General features: G+C 32.4%; 1 protein-coding gene across 4 annotated transcripts in view; it reads right to left on the reverse strand.

The window, feature by feature from the left end:
• Positions 1–312: 312 nt before the first annotated feature.
• Positions 313–13,876, reverse strand: part of Tnpo1 (transportin 1) — an 86,702-nt gene continuing 73,138 nt past the window's right edge. For 3 of the 4 annotated variants that reach the window (XM_015497808.2, XM_015497809.2, XM_048800148.1), the window contains exons 21-25: positions 12,219–12,294; positions 11,239–11,338; positions 8,994–9,068; positions 7,857–7,999; positions 313–6,000 (exon numbers count right to left, since the gene is read on the reverse strand). In XM_015497808.2, coding sequence (XP_015353294.1) covers positions 7,892–7,999; positions 8,994–9,068; positions 11,239–11,338; positions 12,219–12,294 — 359 coding nt within the window. In that variant the 3' untranslated portion in view covers positions 313–6,000; positions 7,857–7,891. Of the gene's footprint in view, positions 6,001–7,856; positions 8,000–8,993; positions 9,069–11,238; positions 11,339–12,092; positions 12,146–12,218; positions 12,295–13,876 lie in introns of those variants that run through there. The other variant, XM_048800149.1, reaches the window with a different exon arrangement.

Below are 13,876 nucleotides of genomic sequence, written 5' to 3' on the forward strand. Positions count from 1 at the left end.
ACAGCTTCACCTTTAATTCCCCTTTTTTGTAGAGCAGAATTCCCCTATCCTCTAAACAGAAACCATTTGAAAATTTAACAATTAATAGGAGGTAAGTTCAAAATGCAGGGAAAGAGGCTTTTTACTACACAATATACTAAAATCAAAAAACAATGTTAGACAAGAGTGTACTAATGTGTAAACTAGGGAAAACAAAACAAAAATGCTTTAACAAAAAAAGAAGAAACACCCCACAAGATCTATCAGGACCAAAATGGGGGTAGGGTGGTGGGTGGGTCATTTCCTCTCATTAAAAATCAAGAGTGCAACATCTATAGTTAAACAACTTTATTAACATAGTCAAGCAGTGATTAACATTCACATCTATTATGTCACATCATACAAATGTAAATACAAAATTACTACAGTACAATATATATTCTCTGCATGATCCAAAATATTTGGTGGCCCCAAAAAACTCTCTTTAAAATTCAGCAGCTTATCAAAAATTAAAACCGTATTCTATTTAAAATGAAGATCTGTTAGCACAGAGTTAGATAGACTTCAAGAAATATCAATTTAGTACAGTTTGAGAAGTTGCAGGAGGATATGTTTGAAGGACACATTCTAACATATAGTGTGGCAGGTACAGGAAACATCAGATTTAAAGCTTTTAAGCGTAACTCATACAACCTAAGTTGTCAGCAGAAAGATCAGTTATTTAACTAAAGCTAACACTACTAAATTATTGCACCCAATGTTAACATGTCTATTAATTGTAAAACTGTTTTATAATATGAAGTGAAGTCATTTACCACATTTAAACATCTCTTCTCACAAGATGATAATCTATTGAGTAAAATTAATTACACGGTATTGTCTAATTATTTCCATAAAAAATCAACCAAGCTCAATTTGGTTATATATCCAGAGGAAAACAACAAATATGAGAAAAGTATACAGTGGAACCCCTTTAAAAGCTGACATTAGAAGGGGACCAACACTGCCTTAAAGGCTAACCGTGTATATAGTATGCTTTTCAAAAGATAATTAGACCTGTAAAAAGCTAATTCTGTATAATACCAAGCCACAACAGCATGAAGGGATTCTATGGTAAACAAAAATTATAATAAAAGAACAACTACTGGTTTTCTAATTAGTGATACAATACTTGGCAAATAGATTTGGCTTGGTTTTAAAATGCACAAGAGGTGAAAAAAATTCACCATTTTAACTTCCCTCAAAACCATGCATACATTCAGCTGTTATGCATCTTTTTATTTAAACACAATACATTCTGGGATACAAACCACAATACATAGTTGCTGTAATTTAAATGTATACCTTAAAAATATGTATAATAATTAGGCATAAGGAGTTATCTACATATATGTAGTGCCAATGGGGGAAAGATCTATATATATAAGACTGAAAATATTAGTTGCAAGTCACCTAGAAAATGTACTGGTGAATGAAACTAACTTTCAAGTGAAATATAATTTTAAAGAGGCATTAGAAGCATTGCCATATTTAATACAGTACGAAATGCATTAGGTTGGTATACAATGCCATTGCAATGTATTAATACTAGATAATATTATTAGCAACACAGCTCACTATTGATCTGATTTTTCACCTAAGATTATCCCAGGTCCTTAACTATTCGAAGACCAGAGTTTTCTTACAGATTCCAATGACTGCACTTCATTAACAATCCTAGGAGCAAGTGTTTTACCCACTGGTAATATTTGCAAAAATAATTTGATAAGCAAAGTTGTATTTTGAAGTACTACCAAAGGAAGGATTTAAATTGCAGTTTTGCATGACACACTCTTCTCTTGGAAAGAATGTTTTTGCACCATTATCTGTTAATACATTCAATATGAATAATATAGACATACTATATGAAGCAAAAAACACTTTCCCTCATGGCAAAGGTCTTAAATTTAAACTGAAGGGTTTAAGACATAATTAGCTTAATCCTGGCATTTCAGCCATGCAGAACAACTTTATACAGAGGAAAAAAAATCCACTTTCTTATTTTGAGGATTTGAAGAGGAGGAACAAATTTAACTCACTTTCAGTAACCCTGAATGCGTAGGTCTTGTGAGGAGGGTTCTATACCATTCCAGTTTGCAAACTAACTGGGGGAAAAAAGAAATCAGACAAACTGGGAAGATTCTCAATGAAATACACTAAAAAAATGAAGACCATTTAAATTAAGTATGACGACCCTTTATAAGCATATGCCACCAAAGCAAAATTGATACAAGGTATTCACCTGAGATAAAACTTGTATCTGTATATTCTATAACTGAGTAGACAAAGCATTTCAAGAGGAAAGTCAGTTGAAATCATTTTAAAATATACATCTGATCCTATTTTACAATATATGCAATTTAACAAGTCAGATCAATGAAAAAGTCTTAACCAAAAAAATCACAGTGTTTATCAATGTTAATTACAAAATGTATGCTACTTGCTTTGTTTTTAAGATGTAATGGTTTGGTTAAGTATTTAAAAATCTATTGTTCTGCAATCTAATTTGCATAACAAAATCAAGTAGCAATAATGTAAAGCATCAGAACTGGCTCTTAAAGATATTTACATGTTGATTATTTTGGAAATAATCAACCAAAAATATAAAAGTGATTTTTTTACACAGTATGAAGTCATTAAAGAGATTAGACAATACAAAAAGCAAAATTATTTCCTGAATAAATGAATATCTGTGGCACTAAATTCACTCACTAATAGACTGGTAACATGGAACTGCCAAACATGCATTTTAAATTATATTAAAAACACTTTCTGTTTCCAACTTAGGTTGATCAGCAGCTTTTGTTCTGTTAGAATCCTTCAAAGACAGAAGCTCAAACAGGAAAAAGAAGGCATATATAAAACAGTAAACACTGACCTCCTGAGGTTCCTACAACAAAAATATTCAAGTAGAAAATCTACATCACTTAGCAGCGGCTATTTCTGTAGTTGAGCACACTAACAGCATTTTAGTGTGTAAGGAGCAGATGAAGTAAGCCGTGCTTTAAGCATGCCAAGAGGCAGAAACACTGGAATGTAACAAAGACAAACTCACAATCTCATAGACATTCAGTCAACACTCAAAACTATTAAGACTACACCACAAGAATTAAGTTGCTTTATATATATATCCCATGATGTATTAGGTTTTATCAGAACAATAAATGCTAAATCAGAGCTTACCTCAAAAGATAACTAAAATGGCTTCTGCAAATTCCTGTGCTATATACTATGTTATCTGAAATATAATATAAATTAGGAAGAAACAATAACCTCAATGGGGAACAAAAAATTCAACCTAATCTCAGGTTGCCAGTCATATTAATTTACTTCTATTTTTTTATTTTAAGATTAAATTTTCTTTAAATTTAGAAACATGTCAAGTGACTACAAAGATGGGCATTCTTGTAATTTATACATCTAACTGGAAGCTAACTTCTAGTCAGAGAGGCAACAATTTTGCTTTTAGTTGATACAGAATTGTCAATCACAGATTTAGATAACTACTAAAGGTTATTTGTTTTATTGGGTTTAGAGAAGAATTTGGCCATTCTTTTAAACTTAAAATGTTTACTCACTATTCCAAATCATTAAAATACCTCCCATATCAAGTTCTAAAAAGTATTTGAAGCATTACAGGCCACTGATATAACGTAGGGACAAAATAGCTATCCTATCCAAGTTTTAAAGACAAACAAGAAAAGAAATTTTGAGCTCCCAGTGAACTAACCATACTAAAAAGCAAAATGCTATATACACTTTGAATCTAGATTAAAAAAAAAAAAAAAGGATGGGCACATTATAAAATGATTTAAATTTCAGGCTCTACAGACTGAAATTTGCAAAGCCAAAGTTGAGGAAAGAAAGTGAATGACAGAACATGTTAAACACACATACACACACACACACACACACTTAACAAAAAACCTTTCTACATGCTACCATGCATTTGAAATTTTATGAAACAGTATTTATAAAGTCACACGCACACAGCTCAAACTTCAGTGCAATGGCTGTATCATTCAACACTTAAGAGAACAGAACCATGCAAAGAGGAGCAACTGCTTATAAAAATGGTTATTTAGTATTTATTCTGCAATGCAAAGGTGACAAACTAAAATATAAAAAGGCTGTTATGGCTTAACATTTTGTTGCAGATTAAATATGCAGCATTGAAAAATGGAAAGGCGTGGCTTCGTCTCTGACCAGCAGAGTTAAAAAGAAAAATCTCTCCATTTTCCTTCATCATCATGGGATACACTGTTCAGGCAATCCAAATTAATAAAGACTTGCACTTTCATATGGACATAAGATCAAGTGTACCAGTTAGGTTTTCACATTCACAGTATATAAGAAAATACACATGGAAGGAAAAGTAAAGGGTTAACTTAACAAGGATTTATTCACAGGAATACATGTAAGTAGAGAAAAACAACAGAAAAGCTAAACAAATGAAATGAAGAGGATCCAAACCAACTTTCACTCTGTAGCTTTTAACTTGCACCCTGTGTGCATATATCTAGGGCACAGAGGGCCACCAACATGCGCCAATACAGTGTAGGAACCCTGCATTACATCCATTAACTTAAACATATCTTTAAGATCATGCTTTGAACAAAAAAAGGAAAGCTTAGAAGGCAATATGTTGAGTGGGAATAAACATTGAAATAGAGCAATCATTTTTCAACTTCTACAATTGTCTTTATGTGCCAACTAACATTTATGCAGCCTTTTACAGATCTTTTACCATGTCATTTAAGTTTTAGAAGTTTTGATAAAAATCACTAGTAGTATATAACCATGCAGAAAGCACATCACACTGACAGCACAGAGGCAAAGATTTTGCACAGGTATATCAGCTTTCCACATTGTGCAGGTTACACACAATACAATATCAATCTTATTCCTAACAGATCCTAAAAAGATATTTCAAGGCCTAGCTGTAAACTACAGTACTTTTATATATCTATATTCTTAATAAAAATAAAATCCACAAATCTTAAAAAGGAATTTTAAATGCAGGGCTATATTGAATTGGTAAAATGCAACACGAACTGGCGCAACATAGGTCAATGAATACCAATCTCACTCTATGTGATGCAAGCATGCTACTTTCCCACTAATTTACTTTCAATCACTATGAGCCAGAATGCATGCCTGAACCTTAAACTGCACTTTAAAATAATGTGTTGGCCTAGAAATTAAATCTAATGAAGTACAACCATCAAATTATATGCACTACATTAATGTTTTAATGTAAAATTAAGATGTCAACTTTAGTTCTGATATGCCCAACCCCATTTATTCCACCCTCCCTCCCACCCCGCAAAGGTAAAAGGAGTGACTCATTTGGCATTTCACAGGGTGCTTCATTGTTTAAATTTGTTTTGTTTTATTTTCAACATTTTTGGGGGGTACCTTAAATTGTAATTTCCAAGAACCTGCTTCTACTATGGGAAGGCAAGCTGATTTTAACTCTATTAGTTTTGTTTGTGTAGTTCTTCATCAGCATGCAAAACAAGGCCCCATAATGTGGGAACATTTATATAAAAACCTTTAAATTAAAAAAAAAAAAATCTTCTTTACTGTTTGTAACCCCCATTCTTAGGTTTCCTTTATTGTGCGCTATAGAATTTTTCCTCTTTCTTATCCCTATGCATCATTTATATGGTTCTTGTTTTGGTACAATTCCCCATAATATTCCAGAACGTACTATTTTGTGAGTAGACTGAATAGATTATTTTTGCTTCTTCACATCCAGTGCGGAGTTGTAATTGAAGACAGATTTCCACCCACAAAGGCTCCAGATGTTAAAACGTTTCCCAACATCGACTTAATACAGTGACGGCACACCTCCCTCCCGCCCCTCCCAGTAGGGTTGGGATTGTACTGTATTCCCTACTGGTATACCCTTCCCCCCTGTAAAGGGTAACATTTTCCCTGGGTGCAGAGGCTCCCTCATAGTCTCCAAGACCGAAGGACCTATAAGAAACAACAGAAACAATTTTATCTTTAACAGCTGTCAGTGGAAACATAAAATTCATCATATAACAATACTATCTTTACCTATAAAATAAGAAATTGGACAAAATGGCTAAGATTATGTTAGTTAATTTTAACCACACTGCTTCCTTCTTCTATGGCTCTGAATTGTTACCTGCATTAGATATGAAAAGTGAGGCCAAGTTGAGGAAACAGAGAGGCACACAAAACTTTGTACAGATAAAATTTGCTTTGCATAATGTTACCAATCTAATTCTATTTTTTGGGGGGGGGGCCCAAAATGAACCCTAATGGGAACTGGTTATTTTTTATATAATAAGTTACCTTACTGTCTTCAAAATTAAATACCATTTCTTTAGGACAATCACTTTTCTTACTTACAGAGAATTAAAACATCACTCACTTTTCCAGTAAACCCAGCACTATGGAAACAAAAATTTACTTCAAGAACCAGAAAAGCATTAGTTATTTTTGTTTGATGTTTCACCACAAGGACTAGAAATGTGCATTACACTATAGACAGTACATTCAGTAAATATACAAAAGCAAGTTTTAACACCATCTTCTTAATGTTCTAATTTTCACTCTTCCAACTCAACTTTATTTGGTTATTTTTTCAGGCCAGCTGATTTTCCTGATGAGAAATTTCCTAACACAGTTTTAGTGGTGAAAAGGACATAAATAAATTAGATAAGATTATTGGATAAACTATTACCTGATAGTGGTCCTTTTAAACAAAACTCTACCACCCACTCATGCCAAACTTTGGATATGCAAGAATATTCATGTGAATTCACAGAGGGTGATTAGTGCATCTGTGGAGAAGTACAGCAACCCCCTTTTTCTCCTGCCTCTGAAAAAATGGGAGAGGAGTACAAAAAGGCAGGAATAAGAGGTACCAATCCACTTTTAGCTCTAATTAGGAAACTGAAAATACCAGTCTCAGAACAATCACCACCACAGTTAATTTATGATGAGACCAAAGAGATAATAAATTTGAAAATGATCAAAACTTATTAACTCAATGTTGAACCCTTTAAAACAAAGTCATTTCATCTACTGCAGTCACATGATTCAACAGTGAACTAATAAGCACGCTAAAGCCACAAAACAGCTCTGAGGACTTGACACCTAAGTGGGAAAACTATGCAAAGGGCCTGAGACATTCCTTAAGGTTGCAAAAGTCCATAACTTGGATAGTACATTTTTTCCAGATTCAAAACCTAAATCAGATTAAACAGGCAGCAAGCAAAGGAAAACTCCAGTGTCGAGCACAATTCAATTTGGTGTACACCTTCTGTAAACACATTCAGTACACCCTCTGGCTTCCAGTCAAATCAGTCTCGATTCAATTCATCTTCAAAACCTGAACAATGTCAAAACTCTGGTTCACTGTACTGGCTAATGTTTCTAACATTTACTAAGCCAATTAAATGTGCTAAAAAATATACTAAGTTATGCCATTGCATACTGTTCAGTATTTGATCCTCAACATAATTTAATGAAGAAACTAAAGCTAAAAGATAGGAATTGTTAATCTCACACACAGAAAATGTGGGGAAAAAAAAGAGTTCTCACTGGACTTGGCCTTCCACTCCCACAAAAGAAAACAGAATCTTTCAAGTCCCCTTGTGGGGCAAAATTCTTAAAAACAAAAAAACAAAATTCTTAAAAAACAAACAAAAAACACACACAAAAAACCCCTCTAGCCTTTATGTAGGTAATTTTAAAGTCTAATATTATTCCAACCCTATAGAAAACAAATAGCTTTTTATTATCTTTTACAGTTTTAGATTATAATCCTAAATTTTTCATCCTGAAAACTTATAACTTACCCCTAATTTTGGGACTGCAGCTTAAGTGTACTAGATTAAACACCGTAAAAAGCTGCAAGACGCTCTTTTAAGGGAAGAGGAAACTGGTCAGAGAAACGCCTCCAATTTTCATCCCCAACTTGATTTTTAAATCCATGAAGGATCTGCAAAGAGTGAAAACCCATTAATTCATCACTAACAAAAGAAAAACTGATCTGTATAGCTTTTGAAATCAAACAATATTGATTTTTAAGAAATATTTTATCCATTTCAAAGTAGTAAGCTCAGACTTTGTTAGAATCTATACCACTGTAACTTGCCTAAAAGCATCTCATAAAATATACTTTAGTTAAATATAAAATCCAACTAGTATTCTAGTAAACAAATTTATTCTAAGCAATTGGACATCACAATAATTAAAAACAAACAAATAAAAAAGGCACAGAATTTACCCAATGAATAAGACTTACCACGCTAAGTCTTTTCAAACTTGAACTATATAAGTTTTGATCTCATGGCCGAAAATATAGCTCACTAATTTCAGTATCAGATGATGCAAACGTGTAACTGCATTTTATTTCTTATTCTGTTATAACCGAGTGATGAATGGAATTAATCAAAAGGGGCACTAATAAAGCAAAGAACTATGTAGGCTCAATTCTTGTGGAGACTACTTGATTTCATTTCTGTTCAATAGTTTTAGGGGATACTTCAAATTTTAGCATCCATTTTTGGAAAGTATGCTATTTCCTTTTTTTTTTTAAATATTTATTTTTTATTTGTAGTTGGACACAATACTTTTATTTATTTATTTTTATATGATGCTGAGGATGAAACCCAGGGTCTCACACGGGCTAAATGAGTGCTCTACCACTGAACCACACCCCATCCCTGTAAATATGCTATTTTCTATACACGAAGTAATGGTACTACTACATGAATCAGTGGTATTTTTTGGGAAAATATTTTCAAAGTGCATGATCTATTGATAGTCACACCATATTTTAAGACTAAACGTAGTTCTTCATTAAGAACAAAGGTCATATAATTTACCCAGAGCGAAGAGCCTAAATTTAAACTAAATGTTTAAAAAAAATTTCAAACTTTCAACTAGAAATTTAATAGTCCTACCATGCATCATGAAGACTTATTAGTTACCTTACAGAACATGTCTCTGAGATCATCTTTTGGATTAATCCACGATGCAACAGCATCACAAAAAAATATAAAATCCTGTAACAGGCAAAAACCACATCTTAGATTGATAATACATTTATCAAACTTAGCAAAATTCAAAACATGCAAGACTCAAAATTTATGTCATGATACACTCATAGCTAAAAGGGGAAAAGCAAATTTAAAATCAACGAGGATAAGGAATTAGAAGTGATTATTTAGGATGTAAATAAATGTCCTATTATATCATAAAACAACAACAAAAAAAGCAAATCCCTGCCCAGCAAATGCTTAGCACACTGAGAGCACCATATCAATACCAATAAAATACTTTAATTATTAGATTAATTAATCATATGAATTCAATCCTAATATGTGAGATCTGATTCAGCATAGAAACAACTTAAATCCAACTAAATATATACCAACTGAGCTTAATCTGACATATTAGGAACTAGGGGTACTGGGGATTGAACGCAGGGGCCCTTGACCACCAAGCTACAGCCCCAGCCCAATTTTGTATTTTATTTAGAGACAGGGTTTCACTGAGTTGCTTATCACTTTGTCATTGCTAAGGCTGACTCTGAACTCACAATCCTCCTGTCTGAGCCTCTCAGGTTATTCAGATTACAAGATCAAGCATGATGGCTCACTCTGGTACTCCTAGCTAATTAGGGGGCTGAGACAGGAGGATTTCATGTTCAAAGTCCAGCCTGGGCAACTTAGTAAAAGACCCCCCTTCAAAATTAAATAAGAACCATGACATATTTCATAAAAATATTTCTTCAATTTTGATTACCGTAATGAACTATTAACAATTCAACATAAAACATTCAACATATTGCTAATGGTCTGACATGTCAACTACTTCAAATTTTACCATTAAGTTCAGAAAACAAAAAAATTTACCAACATGTGTAAAACAATTATTTAAGCAAATGTCATTTACATTAAGTTCATTGTTTATTCAAATCAGGATTCTAATGCCATCCAAATATCCAAAGATAATGTTAAAAATTTAAACACACAGGGCCAAACAAGGTGGTGGACACCTGTAATCCCAGCAGCTTGGGAGGCTGAGGCAGGAGGATTTTGAGTTCAAAGCCAGCCAGCAACTTAGTGAGACCCTGTCTTTTTTGGGCAGAGGAGTGTTTCAGTGTTAGGTACCCCTGGGTTCAATTCCCAGAGCCAAAAAACAAAAACAAAAACAAACCCACACAGAATATATAAAAATTGTGATTAATATGAATGGAGTTAACAAACAAATTTCTACCAACTCTTAAGTTGGTAGTGATTTTATGACCACTGTGCTACTTCTACTACCTTTAAAAACTAACAATACTGGTGAAAAGATGTTTCTTTTAATAGATAGAGGTAAGACACATGAGAAAACAACATTTATTCCTGAAAAACAATACTAGGAGGTTATTTTGAAACTAGGATCCTTATCTCAAGGTAGTATTGGCTTATTCTGATTATTAAGTGATTAATGTTTCATGAACGTGAAATTAGTCAAAAGATCTTTTTCTAGCTCTAAGCTGTATATTTTCTATGCCTATCAATCACATTGATTTGAATTTTAAGTAATTATTTGCATTTCTAAAACCAAGTTAACAAACACCACATGTAAAATAAAAATTACCAAAATCTCAATTAAAAAGGCCGAAAAGCTCCTTTCTCTTGAAAATGTAAAGATTTTTATTTTTTTTGCATTTAATGTAGGTCTCCTGCAGCCTGAGATTTGTTTATGGTGGAGTTCAACATGCTCCTTTGTTTTTTGTGTCCAGGAAACTGGCAGTTCGATCTATAAGCTTTACTAGACTTAGGATCAGGACTGATATCAAATAATTAAAATGCCTAAATGTAACAAGAATTTAAGCTCAAAATAGGGATGAATAAATAAGTTCACAACATTAAAGCAATTTCAATGGCTGATTCAGTATTCTATTTACTGTTTGTAAATTTGATTTCCATAAAGTTTGACACTGTTGTAGATATCCTCAAATTCAGCAATCTGATTGACATTCATAACAGGAGGCATGTACAAAGTAAGTAAATAAGTAAAGCCTGAATAAAGATGGAAAAAAAAACCCAACCTGGCCCGATTCCAAGTAAGAATGTAACCTTACTCTCTGAATCTGCTATTATAATCTTTCCTAATCACCCCCCAAATAATTTTACTACTTAGAACATTAAAGTTAAAAACAAATCATTGTGAATATCTTACTTGGATTACGCCACTAGGATTCACACTGATCATGGTACAAATTCCACGGAATGCTGAATCCTTTTCCTCATTGTCTCTTATGTTTCTCAGAGAGGTACACCTATCGAATTACAGAATTGTTTTTAGCATTTAAGTAAAAAGCATATTCAATTATAACACTAATAGACAGTATTTAATGGAATAAGCACCACAGTGTAGATAATGGTTATATTAAAAAGAGTGTTTAGAAAGCTTAACTTTCAGTTTCTCATACTTCCCGAATGATGGGCACATCTCATCTCAATGCAGTGGAAACAATGAAATTCATATTTTCTTAATAGACTACAAATACACAGACAACTAATTTGGCTCATTTAAAGTATTACTGAACCAGAGCCAAAAAAAAGAGTAAATTATCAAATTTTGAAAATTGTATTGACTTGTATTCCATTAAACACTACTAAAACCAATCTGAATTGAAGATTATCAATTGAAAGAAGCAGAACATAGAATATACTGCCACAATATAAACTATTACTATACAACTTATGGTGTAGATGTTTAACTTTTACATTAACAAGCAAATAAGATTTTATACATAACAAATTTAAACATGTATTTAATGCAATCCAAGTTTCCAAATTAATTCTAAAAAAGAAACATAATGCAAAAACCTAAATTTATAGAAATTGCATGCATCTTAATTTTTCTGGTGGATATTTAAATGCTTTTTATGTATAATCAAGCTTTTTAACACAGCAAGCATGTGACAATCTTATCCCATGCATCAATTAGTCGTTAGCCACAACATAAAATAAATATACATGACGATGCTACTAAAAAACCTCACAAACCTGATAGGACAAGATTAGTCACATGGTTGGCAATGATTAAGGATTGTGAATTTTGTAACCAACTGAAAATATATCTAAAAGTGAGATAGAAAGAGAAAGAAATAGTGAAGAAAAATGAATTAAAAAAAAAGATTGAATAATACACACCAGGGTCTTATAAACTGCTGTAGCATGGGGGCCACCTCTTGAGGACAAACGTAACCAAGACGACCAATTGTTATTGCTAAGGTAACGCAATCACGGTTATACACCACCAAACGCCAACCAAGACATGAGCAAATGAGGGGGAAGGAGAAAAAATAAAGAAAAAACAACAAATAACTCAGAAACAGAAACCAACAGAATTTGTGTATGATAATAAACATAAGATTTCACCAGTGCTGTTTATTACCACCCCCTAAATAAGGGGCAGCAACATATATGGCATACTTTTGGAAAAAGAAAAAAACAAAAGGAATTAAAAAAACTCTAAAGATTGAGAGAACACCAAAAACCATGATGAATTGCTTTTCTTGCTCAAACAGTTTAAGAAAAAAAAAAAAAGAGAGATTAAAATGAATGGATTTAGAGAATCATTTAAAGCCAGTCAATTTCAGAATTTAATATGAAATCTACATTTCCCCCAAGAATTAGTAAATATAATTACATTAATGAATTTTCAAACATGTCTCTGTAGCTATAACAGTTCAAATTTACTTGTCATTTCCCTGTACCTCCTTTTATAAATTATTTCATTCTTCGAAAATTATCTAAGAAAATTAATTCAAATTTTTCTAGTATATAGTTTGATTTAACATTTCCCAAACAAGCCAGAAGGTATCTGTTGCCTGATATATCAAAAATCAATTGTCATATTTTAAATAGTATGTTACCCAGTGAACGAATAGATTGGAAAATTGCTATACTATGTCAAATTCCATTCCAATAGACCTCTGAAAACTCAGGTTAATAGTCCACTAATATCAAACCATATTTAAAATAAAATTCTAATATAGTCCACTGTACTGACACGTGATATGTGGACCATAGGGAAAAATATATTGTCTCTACTATAAAAGGTTTAACATAAAATAGTTAACACATTATACTAATAGCATGCTAATATTTAATTTTTAAAAAATTTTGAAGGGGACAAACATTTATCATCAAAACTCAAGAGCTCTGAAACTTACAAAGACCTAAAACAAGTGCAATTTAGAACTGCATTCTGCAATTCAAAAGTACATACATATAAATACATTTATACACAACGGGAAAAAATACAAACAGAAAACAAACCATGAAGTGCTTTAATGGTGTTCTCTCAAAAACTTACAGGTTAACCTTTCATAAAAAAAGGGGTGGGGGAGTAAAGAAAAATGTTTAAGGATTACTTGAAGCAAACTACACAGATAATACTAAAATTCAGCAGATTCATATGAAGCAAGAGAAAGAAAACCTATGTTCAAAAGACACAAACTATGCAACATTCTCATTAAACAGGCAAGTATGAACAATCCAATGAAACATGCGATAAAGCAGATGATGGTCCATTGAAAAAGTTCAGTGTAGGATATACTACTAATTAGAAAAAAAAGCAATAATGGCGTACTAAGGAATTGGCTTTATGAAATAGTGAGATAATGGTAATTAAATTGCTAAAACTATAGATAATGATTTTCATTTAATAATCAAAAACCCACTCTCTTTTGGATAAGGAATAAAGACGACAGAATTTTATGTAGTCACTTGCAGTTAAAAGTAATCTAACGAATATCAAGCTTGTTTCTCAATTTGATTGAATCCATCAATTTGTAGAGTATTAT

This window comes from Marmota marmota, unplaced genomic scaffold (genome assembly GCF_001458135.2).
Source record: "Marmota marmota marmota unplaced genomic scaffold, marMar, whole genome shotgun sequence".
Taxonomy (NCBI): domain Eukaryota; kingdom Metazoa; phylum Chordata; class Mammalia; order Rodentia; family Sciuridae; genus Marmota; species Marmota marmota.